The sequence below is a fragment of the Pleuronectes platessa genome, chromosome 22 (genome assembly GCF_947347685.1).
Source record: "Pleuronectes platessa chromosome 22, fPlePla1.1, whole genome shotgun sequence".
NCBI classification, from domain to species: Eukaryota; Metazoa; Chordata; class Actinopteri; order Pleuronectiformes; family Pleuronectidae; genus Pleuronectes; species Pleuronectes platessa.
Window position 1 is genome coordinate 9455209 of NC_070647.1, and position 24191 is coordinate 9479399.

The 24191-nt window shown below is 43.3% G+C and overlaps 1 protein-coding gene across 3 annotated transcripts; it reads left to right on the forward strand.

The window, feature by feature from the left end:
- Nucleotides 1-702: 702 nt before the first annotated feature.
- LOC128428602 (ubiquitin carboxyl-terminal hydrolase 15) lies at nt 703-20568 on the forward strand. Of its 3 annotated transcripts, none has more exons than XM_053414818.1 (22): nt 703-829; nt 1498-1625; nt 1958-2088; nt 4030-4156; nt 4721-4866; nt 5891-5952; nt 6433-6522; nt 11256-11403; nt 11629-11802; nt 12276-12434; nt 13008-13232; nt 13323-13406; nt 13710-13804; nt 14149-14337; nt 14449-14567; nt 14774-15055; nt 15326-15396; nt 15899-16014; nt 16129-16278; nt 16836-16939; nt 17376-17464; nt 18014-20568. In XM_053414818.1, exons 1-22 carry the CDS (start codon nt 741-743, stop codon nt 18377-18379), a joined length of 3144 nt encoding a protein of 1047 aa, XP_053270793.1. In that variant the 5' UTR covers nt 703-740; the 3' UTR covers nt 18380-20568. The 3 variants fall into 3 exon arrangements, with proteins under 3 accessions (XP_053270793.1, XP_053270794.1, XP_053270795.1); XM_053414819.1 differs by having other exon boundaries at nt 11301-11403; XM_053414820.1 differs by lacking the exon at nt 6433-6522.
- Nucleotides 20569-24191: the final 3623 nt, after the last annotated feature.

Sequence of the window (24191 nt, forward strand, 5' to 3'; positions counted from 1 at the left end):
TTGAACTATTGACCCATTGTTTCACTTTTTCAAGACCAAATGATCACAGTCCTACAACCAATCAGCCTCAGACTGAGTCTAGCCCGCCGACCATATTACCGAAACAACCTAAACATATGGACACAGAAAAATCTAAATGAATAAATGTAAAAGATATAGAAATAAATCTGTAAATAGATATATGAATAAATAAAGTAAATAATTGTTGAAATAAAAGGTAGAAACAGAAATATATGAATAAATGTTGACATACAGGAATAAATGAGTAAATAGATAAATGATACAGCAAGTAATACAACAAGTAAATAAATACATAAAACATAAATAAATACATTTAGGAATAAATAAATAAAAGTAGAAATACGGAAATAAATAGATACATGTGAAAATGATTAAAATACATGAATATAAAACATTTATAAAGAATTCAATAAATAGAAACTCTAGCTATTTTCATTCATGTGTGTATTTATTTATTTGTTTATTCATACTCTTGTCATGTTTTGTGTGTATATATATATATATATACAGTCAGTGTGGAGCTGGCTCAGCATCACAGTGATGAGGCACTTTTCGAGCATTTCTCCAGAATAATAACTTTCACCGCTGGGTGTCGTCACACTGATCCTGCGCCGGAGGCGATTGCGCTGATTGGCTACGGTGGCAATGACGTCACTCCCTACGTGCCACAGTGACGCCCCGCTCTTACCCAGCATGCAGCGGGCGATGTCCGAGGAAAGATGGCGGAAGGAGGAGCGGCGGATCTGGATACCCAGAGAGGAGAGGTCGCGGCGCTGCTGAAAACACAGCTGAGGAAGGGGGACACTTGGTGAGGCCCGGCCTGAAAGCCTTTCAGAGACGCAGCGGAGCCGTCGGCCTCCTCCGCCGAGGCTGTCAGCGCCATGACGGAGGAGGAAGCCGCGGTGACGATCCGTGTTGACAGTTAGCCGCGAGCTAGCTAACGGGATCTTGTCAGCTTCATGTGTGTCGGTACGGCGGGCTAGCGGCGTTGGGCTAATGCTAGCTGCTCGACTGCCAATGGAGAACCACAGCTTATCTTTTAAATGTAGTGTTTTAGCGACTGGTTTGAGCTTTACCAACCACCGCCTCACTTTTGCCTGATGACACCACCTTGGCGCGGCTACACATCGGTTATTAGCTCTAGATAGCAGGCTAGTGTGGAGCTAGCCGGCTAGAGCACCGGAGCTCCAAGCTGTTTCCCCGTCAGCGGGTTCATATGTCGCCTTCGGCAGGGCGGAGTCGGGGAGAACAGACACCTGTCAAAACCATAGAGCCAGCGAGACAGGCATGCAGCGACCTGAACGCAACTCCGGCGTCAACGGCGCTGCTATTACTTTCTATCTGTTTAGTGATACAGGCAGATTTACCTGTTGTTACTATATACTAGCATACTAATAAAACGTGACTCTTGATGTGTGTCCGTTAACAACCTTGCTCTATCTGAACTGATGTATTCCTGCCTGCCCCTCCCTCCAGGTACCTGGTGGACAGTCACTGGTTTAAACAGTGGAAGAGATATGTGGGGTTCGACAGCTGGGACAAATACCAGATGGGCGACCAGAATGTCTACCCTGGCCCGGTTGATAACGCTGGTCTTCTCAGAGGTAAGACACCTGATGATCCAATTCTTTACTGAATTTACCTTATTGCTTTGTTGTTAAATAGTCTGTGGCGCCTACATTACTCCGTGGCCCCTCGGACAATGTTGCTTAATCATTCTGGAAGTGGCAACAAAGAGTTCAGAGGAAAAGGGGGGATGAGAACAACATTGTTCGTGAATGCTTTTCAGATTTGGGGTAGGGGGCGTTCATAGAAAGCTCTCCAGCTCCTTTGTCTTCTTTTGTGTTTTGTGAGACAGTCATCGCAGGGTCAGTAGCGTAAGGGAGTAGTTATTGTAGTCTCACTGAATGTGCCTTTCTTCCTTCCCTCCATCTAGATGGGGACGTGCTCGCCATCAGGGAACACCTCATCGACGAGCTGGACTACATCCTGGTCCCCACAGAGGGCTGGAACAAGCTCATCAGTTGGTACGCGCTGACAGACGGGCAGGAGCCAATCGCACGCAAGGTAAAGGTTCAATCATTCGCTCAGGAGTATGAATGGATTTTGAGGGAAAGAGCGTGTGCTAGTCGAGCAACGTGATGCCAGCAAAGGTGGTTTTCCCTGATCCATTATCAGTAGAGGATTGTGGTTAGTAGTTGGCTGTGTTGAGTGTGGCTTGTGTCAGGCTGTAAGGGATAATCTGTGTGTGTCTGTACAGAACAATCTAACAAATTTGAGTTCTGAATCAGGAAAACGATGTGTAAAAGTTATAATTCTTTATAATTGCATGGATGTGGCTCCACTGCTGCTCATTATGAATTATATTTAGTTTGTGTTACGCCATTAGAGAATTGATAGGTTGGTGGATTCGTCAGTTTGATGTACAAAGATCCACTGGAGCATGAAACAAAGATAATATTGATCTAGTGGATATTTACTTAGGTTCTCAGTTTTTCAATCATTTCTCTTTTCAACTGCAGGTATTAATTGTCGTTTTAATTATAACTTTGGTTCACATTCCACTGTAAGTTTGTACTATGGTTAGTTTAGTCAGTGGAATACCTCATGATGGCGGCCACAGCTCAACTGAACCCACGGTATCAAATCCCTGCCTCAAATCTCACTAGTCATGGCATCATGGCCGCGAGAAGAGGTTCCTCTCCCCCCTCCATCTCTATCATTCTCTCTCACCCCCCCTTTGCCTTCCATTGACCCTCCTCTTTTGCCATGTATGTAGTGGGACATATCGGGTGGCTGCCGGGTTTCTATTTTCAGGCAACGTTCTGGATGACTGAAAAGCTACATGGAGCGATCTGCAGGACACAACATGCAGGAGGTCCATTATTAGTCTTTCTTTCTTTTTTTAAGCTATTTGATTCTTTTGTGGGGTTTTCATCCTGAGATGCGGGGGATCACACGTTTAAAAAAGGATGTAGGAGGATTTTGGTTAAATGTTTGGTCTTATGTTTCCTTCCACTGTCCTGTGTCCTGGTGTGATTGCCAGCACCGGGGAATTGTTACTGCGCGTCCTTGTTTTTTGAAGTGGAGGAATGCCGGCTGAGGTCACACTGAGGGAAGCTTGCAAGCTCAGTGCGACAGGCATAACCAGTAAGGGAGGAGTGGGTGGGCTGAATGGTTCTGGCTCGGCTCTTATTTGAGAAATTGTTGTCGAGAGTTTGGCGATGAGTTGAGCTTTTAGCTCTGAGCTAAAAACACATGGGTGTTGTGCTAAGGGATAGGATGGGCCCACCGGGGGGATCGGGGCTTCTGTAGGGTAGGGGAGGGGAGGGGCTGGGGGAGAATATGAGCTGCGAGTGTGTGTGCAAGACTACTGCAGTTCTCAGGGACATTTGTTAAGTTGTTACCATGTGTATGTGTGTGAGCGTGTGTGTGTGTCAGAGGGGCTCAGCGGTGAAATAAATAGGCTGGGACCCCTCAGCTGTTTCCACGAGGTGCTGCTAATTTAGGCACTTCAGTCTGAGTGTGCTCCTATCAGGAGAACAGACGAGTGGCAACCAGGGCAGCAAACCCTGCTTTGTTAACCACAAGAAAAAGGAAGCGCAAAGAATCCACAACTTACCTATTTAATTTCAATGTTTAACATAGAAATCAAGTAGAATAACTTATAAGAGCTGCGTCTGTCGGCTGGTAAAGTTGGAAGCTTACGACTCTTGGTGATATTCTCTGCTTGGTTACTAGCTGTCAAGCAAGACACTACTTTCTATCTGCTCAAGGGATGTATAGATGTAATTTATGGTGACATTAGACTTTTAGCATTTGTTTTTTACTTTGTTGATAGTAAGAAAGATCTGAAAATACCTTGAATACTGTTTAGAGATGCTTGTATAGAAAGCTTACCTGTCATTAGACACATTGACACCGTATATCTGGAGTGTACTGTAAAATTAATCATTGACTCAACGAGATGATTTGAATAGTTAATAACACCCCATTTCTTTCCTCTAGGTGGTCGAGCAGGGTATGTTTGTGAAGCACTGCAAGGTGGAGGTGTACCTGACGGAGCTGAAGCTCTGTGAAGACAGCAACATGGACAATGTGATCACCAGACGCTTCAGTAAAGCTGACACAATAGGTAGGTCCAAGTCACTGTGATGTTTCTGTCTTTAAACTTGCATGGTCATAGTTGATTTTCAGCCCTCTTTATTTCACCTCTTTTCAACACACATACTGACTAAAGGACACTGTGAAGGATACAGGACTTCATTAAAATATATTCAGGCTGATTGTCTTGCTTTTAAAACATTTCTTAAAACATTAAGTAATAGTGACTGTCATGATTTTGTTGATGGAATACAGAGGATTTGTAAACTCTGAACATACGCAGTCAGTTATTTATTTATCTTCACCACTAATATCCCTTCATATGAGCAATAAGTAAAATACAAGATTGCTTCAAAAGTCCTGATTTCAGTGCATTTATTTTTTCATTTCATCAACCATGTCAATTCATGTTCCAAAACTTTTGCAATTCTTGATTCAAACATGTCTATAGATGAATTTACTGATTACTTCCTTATGTGTGGTGGAACGGTTTCTACATCTTTTCACTTCCCATTTTCTAAGTAATTGTTGGTAATCCCCTACCTATTTCTGTTTTAAACCAAACTAATGTTTTCTTTTTCACACTGTGCTGCAGATGTGATCGAGAAGGAGATGAGGAAGCTGTTCAGCATTCCTGATGAGCAGGAGACCAGGCTGTGGAACAGGTACATGAGCAACACGTTCGAGCCTCTCAATAAACCTGACAGCACCATCCAGGATGCTGGCCTCTACCAAGGACAGGTAGGAATAACCCATCATGGCTTATGATCAAACATTTTTGATAAAATTGACCCAAAGGTCTCCATATATAACTTGCTTTGTAAACGGTTAGTATTCCTGAGTTCAGTGAAAGCTCTTTTTTCCTCATTTGTCTTCTACCAATTACTCTTTTTTGGTCACAGCAGAGTGGAGATTAAATAATTACGTATTTTTCTACTTAGCTTGAATCAGTATCGGACAGGTTATTATGACCAGCAGAGGAAACAATGACTAATCAAAGTACAATGTTCAGGCACTCAAAAACTTATTTGAACATCGAGTCAAAGACCTGCACTCAGTTTTTTCACAAGCTACTACGAAATCTAATGTCTCCCAAATTTCTCTCCTGGGTAATTGAAAAACCTAAATTTTAATTTATTTAGAAGAATCTGTCCTGTAAGGAGATGGTCACAGTGTCAAAAAACTGTCAGCTTCCATGTGAGGTGCACAACCTCTATTCATAAGCTGCTTTAATTTAACATGCATGTCTTGGCATCCACCTGGCAGTTGACTCTTAACACAGATTTATTTGGACCCCTGGCCACAGTTAGGCAACAGGCCGTTCGGCTTACCAGCATCAGTTTCCTGAGGATCGCTAAGTCTTAGACAAATCCTCACCAAGGGAAACGACAGATAAGATCCCTGTCTTTGTCCAATTTGAAACAGCCACGGACATTTTAGCTGCAGCTGAAACAGGTTGTTACCCATTTATCTCTATCCTCCAAAAATCCAGCTCTGCATTTAAAATGAAGTTGTGATATATGCATTTAACCCATTAACGCACAGGATAAAAATACATTCTGAGGGTTTTCTGAAGAGCGGACAGATGCCAACTTTGATAAAACCTTTAATTGCTCAGACTCTGAAACAATTAAAGGCATGAAATAAACTTAGCCTAAAGGGATAGTTCATTCAGAATTCTTCAATTTTTGGGTGAACTATTCTTTTGAAACACACGGTGGAAACACGCTGAAATCCCCCCCTTGTTCTTTTCCGTCTCCCACAGGTTCTTGTAATAGAGCAGAAGAGCGAGGATGGCTCTTGGCCCCGAGGCTCCACGGCCCCCAAGTAAGTGAATCGACACAAAACATCACTTGGCTTATATTTCTCTGTTGACAGAAGGAAGTTTTCTAAGGAGTGGAATGCAATTTCCACTCTGTATAAAAACACGAAAGTAAGCAGTTAATTTTAAGAATTGCTTTGGAATTTTTCAGTTCTGGTCGGTATGAAGGGATAAAAATGTAACATGATGTCACACAGCACCAGAATTCCTTTTTTTGGAAGTTGTTTTTTATCGCCTTTGCTTTGGAAATTGCCAAACCCGTTGTCAAGTTTCCATGCTCTGTCACTACAGCACCTCATCATCTTTGAAAAAATCCCTCCTCTCTATGACTTCCTCTTTTGCTTTACGTTTTGTTGCTGACATATCCCTCAATTTATTTATTTGATCTCATCTCAGTTTAATTTAATGGACACTCACACACCTTTCTACGAAAGGCTCCTTATTTTCTCTACTCTAACTCATGATCTATTCTTTATCTTTTGAAGGTCATCTGGTGCTTCCAATCTCTCTGCTTTGCCAAAGATCTCGCCTTCATCTCTCACAAACAATCATAACAGCACCTTCAACAGCAGGAAGTAAGGCTCGGTAGTGGGCTTGAATAGCTTGAATAGCTGAGGGGTGGGCGTGGATGTTGACAGCCAGAGATGGAGCCTTTAGATGTAGCTAAGCGCTGGCTTCCAAAATGAAAGCGGGCTAAAGAAAGTCCGTTAAGTCTCGGTGAAATTTAATGGATTAAGTTTGATTGATGCAAGCTGTGTCTCAGCTCAATTCACATTCCACAAACCAGTCAAGCAGTTTACATTATCCCATGGTAAACTGTGTCATAGTTTGTTTTCTACAGGTCTATCTCTGGCTATGGTCTGGGGCTTAAAACTCTCCTGATGATGCAGTTTCAGCTGATAGCAGGGCAGGGGTCCGGGCTAACATGGGATCGATCTCGTTGGAATTTTCTTCAGTGACAGCAGTGCTCTCTATAAATGGCCCACTGGTGCCTCTGGGTGCCTCGGTCAGCGTTTAATTGTGTTTAGTTCTTAGATTGCATTTGGTTTACTTTGTGACTGATTGATAGCTGTGGCTCGGGCTGCATGATTATGGTTGATGTGGAAATTATTTTACCCATTAATCTGTGGCACAAGGTCTGTTCTATCTTAGTCTCATAAAAGAGTTGATCACAACATGTCAGCAATTTGTTTAGCGATGCAATCAATCAACAATTAGTAGAAAGACAAAATGCTTATACTGCTTGTTCCCTGATTCAAAACCTAGATAAATCCAAAAAACACAAACAAATTAATCAAACTTAATTGTTTTCAAGCTTTTAGGCTTTGATTTACCTCAGTTTGATGAATTTTCCTATTGGCCTCTATGTGGTACTTGTCCTTCATCTCCTTTTTCGGCTACATTCAGAGTCACTTAAGTCCTAAGGGGAAAAAGACACAATCTCCTTACGCCCTAGCCACACTTGATGCGTGAGTGGCGTGTGTGCGTTGTGCAATGTCTTGCTTTTCATTTCGCCCACGTTATCCGGTTCAAGTAGCCTGTGTGAGACTCGCTAATCACTGTCAGTGACAGTGATTGTTACATATTTACATGACTGGAAGATACACAGCTTCATACCCTAGAGTCCTGGCAATTAGTTAAGTACATAGGCTGACTTTTATTTGAATGAGATACAGTAGTCATACTAGAAACCTCACCTACCAGCTCTGCAGCAGAAACGCTCCCTGTGTGGACATCCAGCACCTGGGAGATGCAACAGATCAGCCACACAGCCGTTACTCATCTGAATTAGGCCAGTTTGGTGAAGCAGCCAATGCAGGAAACAACGGGGCCGTTAAGCATACAAATTGACCTGTTTCACTGTGTGTTTCTACTGTTGCAGTAGATGTTTCTGTGTACTCTCACTGCTACCTGAAACAGCAGTCGAACACCAACGCAGCCCCTTATGTTGTTTTATTGCAGTGCTGTTGTATCTTATTGTGCCCATAATTCCAGTACAAAGATAATGAAACTGTAATAGAGGACCTGCTCCATCATCTTTGGACCTATTTGTTATCTTTAATACCAACATTCTCCTCATGAAAGTATGCCACTGATTAACGAATGTGTTTTCATGATCAGACTGTCCTCCGGTCAGATTTTGTTTCTTCATTTTAAAAGACGATACAGTACCTGTTCTTAACCTGTCTGTTTGGAATGGGCTGTTTGTTTGGCTTTGGGTTTTGTTTTTAAACGCTGCCTTGTGTGTGAGAATCATTCTGGTATTTAACCACTCCTTGCGTGAAGGAATCACGGAATCAATGCAATGTATGGCTGAAACAGGATTTGCCTGATTATAAAGTGCACTCTCACAAGCAGCAGATTCTTATTGACAGGTACACAGACTAAAGAGTGAAGAGAGATGAGTTAGTTTGTGAGAGTGAACTGCATTGCATTACACAACTGCAGGTGAAACTATGAGCTCTAACTGTCTGCCTGGACAGTAACAACTTTATGGACTACAGAACGAGGAAGCGATAGCACATTAGCGGGAGCAAGCACAAGGCAAGTAGCTTTCCACACAGAGCAAAACACCAAGTTCTGTCTAGTTAGTATGAGAAGTGGAAAACATTTTCCAGCTCATTATGAAACTGTGGCGGCACAAATAAAAAAATGCTGGGTCACCAAAGTCCTCAGAATTAAATGCTTTCAGGGATATCAAAAATTAATCCGACAAATAAAGTCTTCTTCAGCATTTAATAATCACTTCATGCTTAAACATGCAGCCCTAGTGTGAGCCTACATTTTCAGATGATTCATGGTTCTTTATCATCTTTACACATGAGGCAGAGGTGACAGGAGTGTTACAACACAAGTCTTGTTTTTTTTTGCTCCGCCCAAATGAATCACAGCTCAGTTTCTATTCAGCTTTCAGCTTTCAGTTTCTGTTTTCTGAAAAGGTAACTGTAACCCGATTTCCTCCAAAGCGATTGGGCCCCAGAGGATTTGTCAGCCCTCTGCTAGAGAGCACTGCTCGACTGTGGGCGGAGCGTTTGTGTTGCTCTGCTCTCCAGGAGACTGCTACTGTCTCCTCCTTCCACCTAATGTGTGTGAGATTTACTGCATGCTGGAGTGTGTCTTTCTATGCGTGTGTGCGTCTTTATATATAGACACTCTGCACTGCATTTCTAAATACTGTTGGAATTCATAAATAACAACAACAGGCTCGCCACCCCAAAAAATCAATATTGATAAAGAAGGAAGGTGCTGAAGGTGAAGCGAGCCCGCCCTTCCTCTACTTTAAAGAACAGTTATTTTTCAGTATTGGCTTGTAGCTTGGTAACGTGGTGTCACATTGTCATTTCTCTGCATTATATTGTTTGATAGCAGCGTCACAGTTTCCTGTCGGTGGAATGCTTTGAGTGGCTGACTTGGGGGAAATTGGATTTTGAGTCAAAGCAGCTCTTCTGTCCCTGATTCACTGTAGTGCCAGTGCTGTCGTTTCCTCTAAATTATGCATGGAGTCTGTTTTATTTTTTTCATTTGAAGTGTTCCCACATTACATAACACTTGTCCATTTGATTTGTGCGATTACGCTGCGGTCAGTTTAGCCTCTGTAGCGACGCTCAGCAGCACTAGCAGTGTCACCGTCTTGTGAGGTGGTGTCCCTAGATTCTGGCACCGAGCCCCCAGCTCTCTCTCTCTCTCTCTCTCTCTCTCTCTCTCTCTCTGTCTCTGTCTCTGTCTCTCTGTCTCTGTCCATGTATCTCTTGGTCTCTTTCCCTCTCCCCTGAACTCATTGCGATGCACACGTTCTGCAGTCTCTAAGTGACCTTCAGAATACATTTCATCTGCTCCTGCTTCCCCTCATCGCTTGCCTCCACACCCAGTGATGAAACCACCCCTCTCTCTGGATCTTTTATTTATTTAAACCCTCCTTTTAAAAAGATCTCATACAGACACCCATGGCATATTAACAAGGAGGAAAGAGAGGAGGGTGTGTGTGCGTTTTTCGATGTGATAAAACTCTCATATGGTGCATTTATACAGCAGGAGAGGGAAAATAAGATCAGGTAATGTATGTGTTGAGACGAACTGCAGAGTAATGTGTAGCCGAGTGTAAGAAAAGGGGATAAATGTTGTGTCGACATTAGTGAACAAGTTAATGTATGTTAGAGAGAGGGGTAGAGAGATACTAAGATAGAGTCAAGCCTGTGAATACTGCAGCCTCAGCTGGATGCAGTGGATCAGCTGCCCCCTCCATCCCCTCATTTCTCTTCTGTCAGCCTCTCCCCCTTGTACTGTCCGCCCCTCCCCCTATATTCTCCCTCCCTCTCTCTCTCTGTGCACCTCTAGCTTCGGTAGCGGTAGTCTTGAGCATCCTTGTTGCTGCTGATGCTGCTATAAATATCTGCTGGTAGCTGTAGCGCAGCATAGAGCAGCAGGCAGGCCAGAGGGAGGAGCAGGAGACCAGAGGACAGGACGGGACAGGACATCCGAGGCAGAGAGGATAACAAGATGACAGGCGGTAGAGGCCGAAAAAGACGAAGGGGGGAGAAGAGAAGAGGGATGATGCTTAGTTAGCTCTGAGAAAGAGAGAGTGTGTGTTTGTGTGTTTATGTGCGTTGTGGTTTGGTTGTTGGCCCGTGCTGGACTCGAAAGTCAAACGCAGGCCTAAACCTGATCTGGACTGAATTGAAGCTGCTGCACTAGATTGAGCTGAGTTATCTTCAGGACTCAACAGTTGAAGACTGGAGCTGGACTTTACCTTCCCGGGCCCCTCAAACCCCAGGATTTGTATGCGTCGGACCAGAACCAAACCTCACCTGGGCTGCTGGTCGGTTAGTTTTGTGCGGACATGTGGGCCGGCATGGGCCGGGGTGGTGCTGAGATGTCATGCTCCTGTGTTGCTGGTGGTGCCTGAGACCGGAGGCGGTGGAGCTGGAGAGCAGAAGGGTGGACCACCGCGTGTTGAACTGCGAGGCCACCACTTCCACCGCCATCACAGCTGTTTCCCTTGACCAGTGGGAGTCTGAAACTACCAATACTGACTTGCAGCCACCCCAGAGGTCTGCTGAGTGCTGCAGTTTGGGAGGCCCAGCTTTATGCTCTAACTGATTGTTAAGGGAGCCTGAGAAAATATTTGGGGGGGTTATAGGTTTTGCTTGTGGATAGTTGAGTCTTCTTTATTTTTCACCGACTTATTACCAACTTAACATAGATAGTAGTATGTAGTATAATATATCTGTGTAGAATAGATGTTCATGACCCACATCCACCCATCCGTCTATAACCTGCCTGTTTGTGCGTTTGTATGTTTATTGCACAGTGTGAAGAACTCGAGCTATAGTCTGCCTTCCTACCACCCCTACAGTAACAGCTATGACTACTCAGACCAGAGCAGGCAGAGTGATCGCTCGGGCCTCTGTGGACTCTCCAACCTGGGAAACACCTGTTTCATGAACTCTGCTGTGCAGGTAACACGCTGGCCTCCAGGGGGCTCTACACATTTCTAAGAAGAAAGTTGTTAGAATTCTATCCAAGTCCGCAAAGGGTCATTCAGTGATCTTTGGACTCAAATGTACCCAAATGTAGATGGGTTCATGCTAGTAGTCAGTGACAGCATGGTGGTTTGATCCCATGCAGAGCCTTAATTCACCCTCTTCTGATTATTGTCCTGTCATGCTTCTACTCCTCCTTAGTGTTTAAGCAATATCCCTCCGCTGACGGAGTTCTTCCTCAAAGACAAGTACACAGAAGAGCTAAACGAGGACAACCCGCTGGGAATGAAAGGAGAGATCGCCAGGGCCTACTCTGAGCTTATCAAGCAGCTGTGGTCGGGCAAATACAGCTATGTCACCCCGAGGCCTTTCAAGGTGACTACATGGAGAAAAAACATGAGTATCTTTGAGTATTTCATAATGTTAAGTTCAATAACAATAACACAATATTATTACTTTAGTCAGGAAATGAGTTGTAAAATAGAGTAGCTGTTATCTTTCAAAAAAAGGATTGTCCTTGCAATAAGTAATAGAAAGATACAAAAACACGAGTAGGAAACCATACCATAATTTAAATAACCACAATAGAATAACCAGCACATAATCCTACTGATAAACAAAAGTCTTGCATGAAAATGTGGGGGATGAATCCCTAAATGTGTAGAGCTAACATCTAAAAAGACACAAAAACTAACAGGCTACAATAGGAATTGTATTTTATTTTTTGAAATATAGAAATATTTAATCTTATGGTTGTCTAAAATTGGGGGGAAATCCTCTGAGCTTTTCATTCGTCCTTGTGTTTTTTTTTCTTCATTTTTTTCTGTCTACATGTTGTTATCCTCCAGACCCAGGTGGGCCGCTTCGCCCCCCAGTTCTCAGGCTACCAGCAGCAGGACTCCCACGAGCTGTTGGCCTTTCTCTTGGACGGCCTTCACGAGGACTTGAACCGCATCAGGAAGAAGCCCTACATCCAGCTCAAGGACGCCAACGGCAGACCCGATAAGGTCATGATCAGGACTTTTGGAAAATACCCCACAAAAATGTGTTAAACCATCTCCAGATCTGAAAGTGCTGTGACTTTGTGCCAAAGTTTCGATCAGTCCCTATAAAAGATATGAATTAAAAAAAATTGCATCAGGGGCAGCAACAGCCAGTGGCCAGATGTTTTATGCTTTCCGGTTTTCCGGATTTTGGTGGTCAAGGTCACGGTGACCTCACAAAGCACATTTTTGTCTTGGGAATGGGATGCATCCGAAACGCCTCGAGGGAATTCTTTCACTTTTGGCACAAACATTCACTTGAACTTGGCATTGATTTTTGTAGCCAAAGCTCAAAGGTGAAGTTCAAAATGGTCTCACAAAGTAGGTTTATGGTTTTCGTGAACATGATATATCTTAAAATAAGAGGCAATGTCTTAAAATTTTGTACAAACATTCACTCAAAGAGGAATGAATATTAATAACTTAGTTAGTCCGCTCACCTTCTCATACATTGATTCTTCAATGATTCAGTTTGTTTATGGTTTTCCAGTTTTGAGGTCTCTTGTAAAAGCAGGTTTGTTGTGCGCTCTCTTCCAGGTCGTGGCGGAGGAAGCATGGGAGAACCACATCAAGCGAAACAACTCCATCATCGTGGATATCTTTCACGGCCTTTTCAAGTCAACTCTGGTGTGTCCTGTCTGCTCCAAAGTGTCTGTGACCTTCGATCCTTTCTGCTACTTGACCCTGCCCCTTCCCATGAAGAAGGAGCGGACGCTGGAGGTCTATCTAGTCAGGCTGGACGCTCTGGCCAAACCCACACAAGTAAAATGCAAACACACGTCAGTGTTGTATCGTAACATTATGGTCTCATGTGAAGACAGTGGAAGTAAACCCCTTGTGTTTCTGTTTCAGTACAAGCTGACTGTGCCGAAGGTGGGCTACATCTCTGATCTGTGTACCTCCCTCTCCAGCCTGTCTGGGGTTCCTGCTGAGAAGGTAAATCATCACAGTCAGCTCCGCTCCGCTCTTGTCCTGTATTAGCCATCACATTATAATGCTGAACATCTGCTCAGCACAATCCAAAACAGTCCTTTCCCTTTTAAACTGACCCCAGCAGTGAGTGGAGAAAGTGTTTGATCTATTTCCTTTAAAATGAATGAATGAAAAGAAAAGAAGCTGGATTAAAATATGTATACAGGTACAATTAATAATCTAAGGAACAGATTCATATTCCAGTTTAGGTTTCTGACTCTTTTTTTTCTTCACTCATTGTATTTCTATATGTCTCTAATCCTCCAGATGATTGTAACTGACATCTACAACCACCGTTTCCACCGTATCTTTGCAACCAACGAGAACCTCAGCAGCATCATGGAGAGAGACGATATCTACGTGTGAGTGTTGAGCATGGCTGACAGGAAAACTCTTTCATCAAAGTTTTATTACGACAACAGCATTATTTACATTCAGATTACAGAGTCCAAAAATAAACAAACAGGTCAAACACCATATGTACTAAACTTAAATAATTCTGGCTCATCAATCAGCTTCAGTTTTGATATGTAGATATAAGTTCTTTGTAAGATCCAAAAGATGTGACTGAAGAAAATAAAACTCCAACTGTTTGAATGGCTTTATTTTCCCAAAATACAAATATAGTAGAAACAGGTTTCAACATTCACATCTGCAGCTGACTTCTCCAGTGGGACTTCAAAACAGACCTCACATGTGTTTGCAGGTTTGAGGTTGCGGTGAACCGGGTGGAGGACACAGATCACGTAGTGATCCCGGTGCACCTGAGGGAGAAGTACAAACAGTCGGGCTACAACCACACCAGCACGCCGCTGTTCGGACAGCCCTTCCTCATCGCTGTACCCAGAACCCTCAGTGAAGACAAACTCTACAACATGCTGCTCCTGCGCCTCTGGTAGGTCCACGGACTTGACACATTCCAACGCTTGTGAGTTTTGATGATGCCCGCAAAACATTCTTGTGAGGAAGTTGCTGTAAATAAAAATGTAAACATTTCTTTTTGCAGCCGGTTTGTGCGACCTGCTGTAGAGGAGGATGAGGAGGATTGTGAAGAGACACAGCCGCCCAAACAACACACTGTCAATGGTAACGCCACTAATGGACTCCTGGAGGAAGGGTCACCAAGTGAGTGCTTTTTGTGTTGAGGGTCACGCATGCAAATGTCTCAATGGTGAATCTTTGCCTCACATTTGCTTCCAGTTTGTCAGAGTGGCTTTGTGTTTAGTTCTACTTTGGTGAACTTTGACCTGCGATATTCGCTTTGCATTTGTGTGTGTGGGACCTTCCCTTAATTTTATCGTCTTGATTTAATGTGCTGTGTTGTCCTGCAGGCGAGATGGAGACTGACGAGCAAGACGAGGAGTCCAGCCAGGATCAGGAGCTGCCTTCCGAGAACGACAACAGCCAATCGGAGGACTCCGTGGGAGGGGACAACGAACTGGAGAACGGCGTGGTCGCCCCGCAGAACTCCACCAAAGGCCAGCTGACGGCCGAGCACAACAGAAAGAGACTTTTTACATTCCAGTTCAATAACATGGGCAAAACGGACTTTTCACTCGTCAAGGAGGACACCAGGCAGATCCGCTTCGACGAGGGACACCTCAGACTCAGCGGTACGAAGTGGGGAGAAGCAAATAATATAATCAAAATATGACCAATTTAGAATTCAAGCATGGTATATTAAGGTTCATCATTCAGTACCCGAGGGCTGTAAACATATTTCAAAAATTATCGGATACATTTTCCAATTTATACACAAGAGTCATTTTCTAAGCACCAGAGTTAATTATCCTGCAGTCAGATCCTAAACGGTGGTTATAAAGAGTGTAGAGTCGAATTCAACAGGGACTCATCTGATTTGTCATCTCTTCACCTTTTTACAGACCGCTCTTATCTCTCTTTGGACTGGGAACCGGAGATGAAGAAAAAGTACTTTGACGAGACCGTTGTCGAGGTAAAAGAAATATCAGACACATAAATCTTGTATTACAGTATTAGTGTATCAGAGGAGCTGAATCACTTTATAGCACGAAGACTGTTAGTGTAGAGGAAAAGCAGTCTGCTGTCACGTAATGAAATATGGCAGCCCGACCCAGACAGGAGCAACATGGAGTCGTGGTGACGAGCTTGAGAGTCTTGTTGTGAAAAGGTCAGATGTATGATGTCCGCTGCAGCTGCTGCTTCCTTAAGAAAAGCTTTCAATGTCCAAGACACACTACACAACATATCGTGTGTAAAAGGGATTTAATTAGATAAAAGTGGTAACACACTTGATGAGAATTTATAGGGCTTCGTTTTAACATCAGGAATTATATAATACTAATATTAGGCCTCTTTATGCTGAAGTGTTATCAGTTGTTATTCTACTTCTGTACAAGGATGTCATCTATGTCCAAAGACACAACGCTGATATAAGTAGTTTCCTGTTCTGTTTATGTGTGTGTGACGGTGGGCAGGACTTTGACAAGCACAAGAGCATGGAGTACAAGCCCCAGAAGAAGGCGTTCTTCAAGCTGAAGGACTGCATTGAGTTGTTCACCACAAAAGAAAAACTGGGAGCAGAGGACCCGTGGTGAGGAACACACGCCCCACTTTCGAAAAAACAAGTTACAAGCATGTGGCAGCACCAGCATCCTGTCGACTTCCGCATCATGACGCTTTTCCTAAACCGTGTCCACTTTCGCAGGTACTGTCCAAACTGTAAGCAGCACCAACAGGCCACTAAGAAGCTGGACCTGTGGTCTCTGCCGCCAGTGCTGGTGGTCCATCTGAAACGCTTCTCCTACAGCCGCTACATGAGGGACAAACTGGACTCCCTTGTCGAGTTTCCCCTGAGGTACACACACACACACATACACAAACAAATATGCTCTTTCTTCCCCACTCCTGTTTGTGACCAAGCCTTACTAAGTCTCTGGACCAAGTCGTGCGTGAGTTGGCGTGTCCGGGGGAGACACTGAAGAAGAGTTACAAGTTCCACAGACTGGCTGCAAATCAAATGTTTGGCAACACTTTCGATTTCCCAACATTGAAGGACAATTTTATATATTGAAATTGAAATGACAAAAGGGGAAACGCCTGTGAACATGGTGGTGCAGCAGTTATGGCAGGGGGTGTATTTGTTTTCAATTATCAACAGTCGTTACAGAATTACTAACTCGCCCTTGAAGAAGAACCATATTTATTGCGTAGCATCATATCGCATTGAATCACAACTCATATTGTACTGTGTAGTCAGGATGAATTGTTCAGTATCGGAATAGTAGTTTCTACGTATATATGTATTTATTATATATTGGATCGTTGGCATAGCTACTGTGCAGAGGAGTGCTGGACATTTATATAATTCCTCCTTTTTATAAAATTGACAACATTTCTGTGTTTTTCCTTTAGAGATCTGGACATGTCTGAGTTCCTGATCAACCCCAACTCTGGGCCGTGTCACTACGACCTCATTGCTGTATCCAACCACTATGGCGGAATGGGAGGAGGCCACTGTAAGATTCACAAACACAATTTATCACTGAAATACCTTCTTTCAAGTTTTCTCACAGTGTGTCTCACAGATGTGTTACTCTAAGCACTAACTCATAGTGCAGCAAACGTTTTTCCTTGACCCCATGCCGAGCACATCAGCCGTCAATGAGGGCGTCGCCGGTGACAAAGGAGCTGCAGTATTTTGCTGTATTATAAAGTGAAACTGTTTTACCGGCTTTATTTATTAGAGTTTTGCAGGTCATATATATTTAAGTTAACTTAACCCTGGTTGTGTTAATGAAAACACAATGTCCCTGAATGGAGTTTTGAAACGATCAGCACTTTATAACACAATAAACCAGTGTGAGTACATAAAAGTGCAGTAATGAAGAGGAAAACCTGTTTGACAGTATTGTACTGTGTTTAATATTGCATTCTTTTCTTGGTCCTGCTCAGACACCGCTTACGGGAAGAACAAAGACGACGGAAAGTGGTACAACTTTGATGACAGCAGCGCGTCTCCTGCCAACGATGATCAAATAGTGGTGAGTGTCCCCATTTTGTAAAGCCAGGCAGCCGTCCCAGCATACATTCATCAAAAACCCATTCACTGGAAACAAACCAGAACATTTCATTTCATCAAAGTATTGTACTTCTAAGGCTGTGACGAATTGGGATGAATTGTTATTATCTCAAAGATTTCCAACTGTGCTCAAAAAGCATCAATAAGTTGCTGAGCACCCTGATTTCACTGGTCATGGGTATTTTGTTGCGCTTGCTGCAGTTCACATGTGCAGTAATTGGCAGTAAATCCAGACTAAAAGAAATTCTCAGTCAGATGTGTTGACAGTGGAGTTGGAGCATGTTTGGAAAGTCTTTTACTACGGTGGCCCTGAGGGTCAAAAGACAACAACATTAGGGAAAAAATGCAATATTCTCGGAAAAACTAAACGAGAATCGAGCTTAATTTGAATTAATAGTTTTGAAGTGTTTAAAACTGGAACTCAATTTGAAAACAGCCACAGTCGTTTCTAATTTTCATTTTGTGCATTATCTGCAGTATAGCTGAGTTATTTTTGTGTGTGTGTTTCTAGTCCAAAGCAGGCTACGTGCTGTTCTACCAGCGGCAGGACACGGTGAAAGGCACCGGCTACTTCCCTCTGGACCGCGAGGAGGAGGACGAAGAGGAGGGAGAGGAGGAGAACGAGAACGAGAATGAAAATGAGGACGAGGAGAGAAGGGAAAAGAAGACAGCCTCCTCCACTCAGGCCTCCTCCACTCAGGCCTCCTCGTCCGCCACTGCCGCCAGTGCTCAGAATGACGAGGAGGACCTGAACGAGAACCGGCGCAGGAAGAATGACAACGAGCAGCAGGAGGACGACGAGGATGAGGAGGAAGACGAGGAGGAAGACGAGGAGGAACAGACGCCCACTCGAGATGTCGCCATGAAAGCCAACTGAAGTGGATGCAGAAGATGCGGATAAATGGAGAGAGAAACTGGGATCTTTCCATCCAAAGCCATATGGACAGCACAGCATGGCAGCGGGCGCCACCAGTCCCACCCAGCGGCTCGGACTCGGCCGCTCCACAGGCGGAGCCACTGGGGCGAAGACGCCTTTTTAGGTCAGGGAGCTGCCGCGGTACACAAATCTACTAACTACGAAATCAGGGCCCTCCTCTGTGGTTTTATCACGGTGTTTGTGTGTGTGTGTGTGTGTGTGTTTGCGTGTGTGTGTGTTTGTCGCCACGTCCATTCGTTTAGGTTTTGCTTACTAAACGACACCAGGGATTGATTTTTTAATTATTATTATTTAATTTTTTTCGAGGCTTCACAGTACGTTAGTGTAGCACTTTGAATCTTCCTCTGCTTCTTGTTTTCTGTTCTAATTTTATATATTTTTGAGAGAAATGCAATGTTGGCATATCATTTTTAGTATCATTCAGATATTTTGTAAATATTTTAAACACTGAAACGTTTTTGAACTTGCACAATCACCAACCATCCACTTTTTTTTTTTTTATGTATTATTGCCACGCACACTGCAGATGATTAACAGTGAAGTCGTCTCTTCAAGGTCTCCTCACATAAAATGCTTAGGAAGCTCCTTTAGTGATTCAGTGGTGAGATGCGTCTGCGGTGGAGACTTAAAGGTCCAGTGTGTAAGATTTAGGTGAAAGGGATCTATTGGTAGAAATTTAATATATATAATCCTAGTGATATTTTCACTAGTGTACTTCATCTAAATTGTACAAATTGTTGTTTTCCTACCCTAGAATGAGCCCTTTATGTTTAAATACTTTATATTTACACCGTGAGCAAGTCCACTCTACAGAGGCTGCCATGCTGTTTACAGTAGCTCAGACTGGACAAACTAAACACTTGAGTTTTTATGATGACTGAAGGCTTCGACAGGTTCTCTTTCATGTTTGGAACTGGAGGGTGAGGTGAGTAGTACTCAGCTGCAACATGCAACTTCACCACTAGATGTCAATAAACTATACACTGAACCTTTAACATAGAGAAGTGAGGTGTGGTTTTAAAGGGTCACACAGCCAAACTGTCCGAGCTTTGTGCTGCTGCTGCTGCTTCTATGATCTCGCTTTTTTAGTATTTAGTAAACTGGCACCAAACTTAGTGATTTAAGGTCCTGCTTCTGCTGTCTCTCAATCTTGGCTCCTCTGATAATGTATTTCTGAAATCATAGAAATACAGAAGGATTAGTATATTGTCCAGCTAGCTTTGCAGAATAACCAAACAGATTCTATTTGTGCAAATGTTTTAGAATTGCCTGGTGTTCAAATTTCTGTCTTAATGACCTCGGCAAATGCAACAGAGACCCTGTTCAGGTATTGACATCTGTCCTGAGTCAGCGCTAAGTTCTGGGCTAAAAGCACCCAAAAGCTGATCGATCAGACCACACTTGGGAGGTGGTCACATTATTTTTGCTGTGTGAATGTAATAAGTCCTGGGCCTCCTACTCAGCTGACGTCCTCTAACACACTTCAGTGCCACGATTTCACAATGAATCATAAGTATTGTAACCATAAATTGACTAGTTTGTCGTCACAGACACACGGCAGAATATCAACTCAACACAGACCAACACAAGGATTTCTATTTCCTTTTTTTTTTTTAATTGAATGAAATCTATCTTGTGCAGAGCTCATTGATTCATTCAGGCTCTCCTGACTTCACTTGCATCTATCAACTGAAACAACTCAAATCTGGTCTCCACAAATTTAATTTGCATACAGAGCGCATACATGGAATCCAACCACAGGAAATCCATTCAGGATAAGTGTTATGCCATAGAAAACTAAGAGCTGACTACTTGTGATCAAATCTGTCAGGACAGTTGTTAATACCAGGTCTGAACGGGCCTAATACTTGTTGTCTGGTTAGCTGGCAGACACAAATCGTGCTGTCACCTCTGCCCCTGTAACTGTAGGTGGTGTTTAATGCTTTACCGGGGCACTGCACTCTTTTAACTTCTTCATATTGGAGGCGCTGTGAGATTGGGAACATGGGTGATATCGCCGACATCAGATGCATCATCTCTTGTTTGGATCACCTCGGCCTTAACTCTTGATCTCAGACCAGTCGCCTTTTCTTTGCACTTCACTGTCACACCGTCTCCATTACACCACATACACCGCATACACCAACGCTTCTGTACGAATGTCCACATTTGCTTGTTATATCGCAGCCAGGACATCTCAGTTATTCTTTTTTACACCCACAAGAGGGCCAGAATGTATGCTGAATGGAATGAACACTGACCAGATGTATGTGGTTGATGCCTTTTTGATTCTTTTGGGCCAGGTCTGTTTTTTTTTTGTGTTTTTTCTTTTCTTTGATTTCATGGCTCCCTTTCTTGGTTTGGTTGAATGGGATGGTAGTGGAGTTCCTCACCCTTGATACTCGCTGTATGAATTCATGGGTACTGCTGAATGTGACCCCTTCCAGAAAAAGGGGAGAAGACAAATGCTTCTGTGTGGGCCTGAGCTTTGAGGGGGGTGAGGGAGAGCGGACATAATCTGAGAGCGGTGGGGGTGAGTCTGCCCGAAAGACCAATCAGCTTTTTCGGGATCATGATACAGTGAAAACGTTTTGTGGCAGATTGTCGCAGGATATTCCTCCATCGATGTAACCCTATTCTCCATGGTGGAGTGTTTGTTTTCTTTTTCTACCTGTTCTTTCCATTGTAAACAGCATTAGCGTACCTGTACGCCTCAGAATATTACCTGTGTACCATGCCTTTACCAGCGTCTCCTCGCTTCGCCGCCAAGCCGCTGCCTTGCCTTTCGGGGCGACTCACCCCCTTTCCTGACTGAGTGAGATGTGATTGCTACTATAGGCTTATACAATACTGTACATAAGAGTTCACTCTGTGAGTGCACATTTGATAAAGTTTATTTATTTATATGTAAGCATTTAATAATAAACAGACAATATATTTAAAACCTTGGCAAGAAGTGAAGTGTCGGGTGGGCGGTGGAAATGTGGCTTCAGTCCTCACCAACACGCCGGTTTGCAAAATCTTGCCTGCGCTCTCGTCAGGGAGGGAATATTTTTAAGAAAAAAAGGATGCGCCTGTTGTTTTGGGAATTTTTTGTAAAACAAATAAGATAAAAATAATCAAGACATCCTTGCATGATGACATAATGAGGGTTTCCAGGTTTGGCTGCACTTGAGTTCACTTGGGTTTACATTTGAAATGTGCATGTGTATTTATACACAATCTTCAATAAAGTTGTGTAAAGCTTATTGTGCCTTCTGTGGTGTGTATGTGATGTGTCTCATTGTTCATAAATAATAGAGGATACACAAGTTGTCTCCTCAACTCATGGTTAACATAAAGGGAAATCTCTGAATTATATCCAAACTGGATGATCAGTGTCAAAGCTGTTGTGTAGTTTGTTTTCATCATCAGGAGAAGCAGCCCACATTTCACTGGTAACACTATAAATAATAAAAAAGCTTTTAATCATCTCAACTATATACATGTTTTATTTTTCAGGAATGTAAATTAGTTTTGTAGTTTGAGCTCATCTTCCCCAGCCTGTCCCACGGAGACAGGCATTCAATCCACTTCTGTTATATTTAGATTTTTATTTGCACAGCACAAAAACACAACATGTATTTACTCAGGACACTTCAGTTCATAAGGTGGATAAACCCAACTGCTCCCACAATGAGACTCCATTTTATCAGGGAGAAGCCTGAAAGGGGAAGTGGACTCCCGGTGAGTGGTTGGCTTAAAGGGGAGAGAATTGGGTGAGGGGGGGGACATGGGAAAGCACAGGAGCCAAACAGGAAGAGATGTGTGAGGAAGTTATGATAATTTTTTTATTATCACATCTTAACATCCTTTGTATGATCTATTTGAAATGACACCATTCATCGCCTGTTATTATCCACTGTGTCAATATGTGTCGTTAAGTATTCATGTCATTGTCATTCTCAGGGCTCAATCATTTCATTTTTACTCTGGGTGCTGAAGGTATAAGAGATGTTCCATCTGAGATCATGCTGAAGAGGGGCAGGTCCTCTACTGTACCATCGCTGCCCCCCTGGGCTACATCTACCTCAACAGAGTTGCATTATATGGGCACCCATGAGAACCAATCAGATTTCAGATGAGGTCAAATCAGAGAAAAGAAGCAATCCAGAAGACAGAGACTCCACCGGAGTCTTCTACATGAAAGATGATGGTTTCACAGTTTTCTTTTACCTCCCCGGAGAGTCTCCGGTTTATCTTTTGTTGCTGTCTGATAAAACCTAATAAAAACTTGTAGTGGACTTTGGATTACGCCATTGGCTTTTCTGTGAGGGCCTGTTTATGATTTCACTAAACTCTGAAACAACAGGGTTTTGAACACAATTCTTTACCTCCTGTCCCAACCCAGGGTTATCTTGACCTTCCACAAAGTATAGGGATCGGTTGTTGGGTGCATGGTTGTTTGGAGACTTCATTTTCTTTGGTTTCCTCAATCACCGAAGGTTTCTGGTTTTCTTCGAGAGTGAAGGATCCAGTGCATGGTGCTCCTGAAACTCCTTGAGTGAGAGCTGAGCATTGAGTTTAGTTGGAAGCTCCTCTATCTTTCTCAGCATAAACATTTCCTTCTTAGCAGCCTCTTCGTGCAGGAGTCGTCTGCTTCTCCATCTTTTGACGGAGAGCTTCCTGCTCACCCATGAAGTTTTGCATCAAAAGCTTGTCCTCTGCACGAGACTTGATTTCTTTCTCAAGTTCACGCTTAAGGTCGTCGACCTCCTGTTTCGCTCTGAGGGTTTGATCTTCATACCTTCTGCTGATCTCTTGGTGTGAAGCTCTCAGTCGATCCAGTTCTTCTTGGAGAACCTGGTTTTTCTCCTTCTTATCCTGTAGTGCTATGGTGAACTTATGATCGCTGATCATATGAGCCACCTTCAACTCCTCGTAATCGTTGTGGAGTTCTTTCTTCTTCTTCTGCTTGATGGTGCTGTTGACTTGAGAGGCAATACTGGTCGTGCTGAGGGTTTCAGGTTTGCTGTACTTCCGCAACCTCTCGAGGTCTTGTCTAGTTTGTTTCTCTCTGTTGATATACATTTCTTTCAGGGATTTCTGTCTTTCCAGCTTTTGGCTGTTTACAAGCAGCTCCTGTTGAAGCTGGATTCTCCAGTTTCGTTCCATTTGAGTGTTTTCCCTCTCCCTACCCAGCGTGTCTGTCCCATCTCTATTTTCCTGGCAAGGTATCCTCCACTCCATCCCGTCATCTTCATCTCTATGACTAACTCGCCCAGGGGTTCCAATGAAATTAGCCATCTTGGTAGAGCTTTCTTTAGCCGGGGGAATCAGGTTAAATCAGGGGTAGTAATCTTGCTGTTTGTCACTGAGAAAACGTTGTGCGCCTGCGGTTTGTCTCTTCTGCTTTCTCTCTCTCAGTGGTGAACCACAGCCCAATGATTTGAGTAATGTGGTAACCAACAGCAAAGTGCACTGTCACCATCTACTGTGTTGGTGCACCCTAGAGGTTGGTTGGTTGCCTGTGTCTGCTTTGATCTTGACTCTTCTTTAATATTTTTCCCTGCAGTGAAATTCACCATACTGTGATTCCTAGGCAAACATCAAAGTTACAGGGTTTCGTACGGTCATGGAAAACCTGGAAAAGTCATGGAATTTTAAAATGTGTTTTTCCAGGCCTGGAAAAGTCATGGAAAAAAATTATCTCCCAAAACATCTAAAAGATCCAATGAGATCTAAAAATGTCTCCTTGGGAACTGACCTCAAT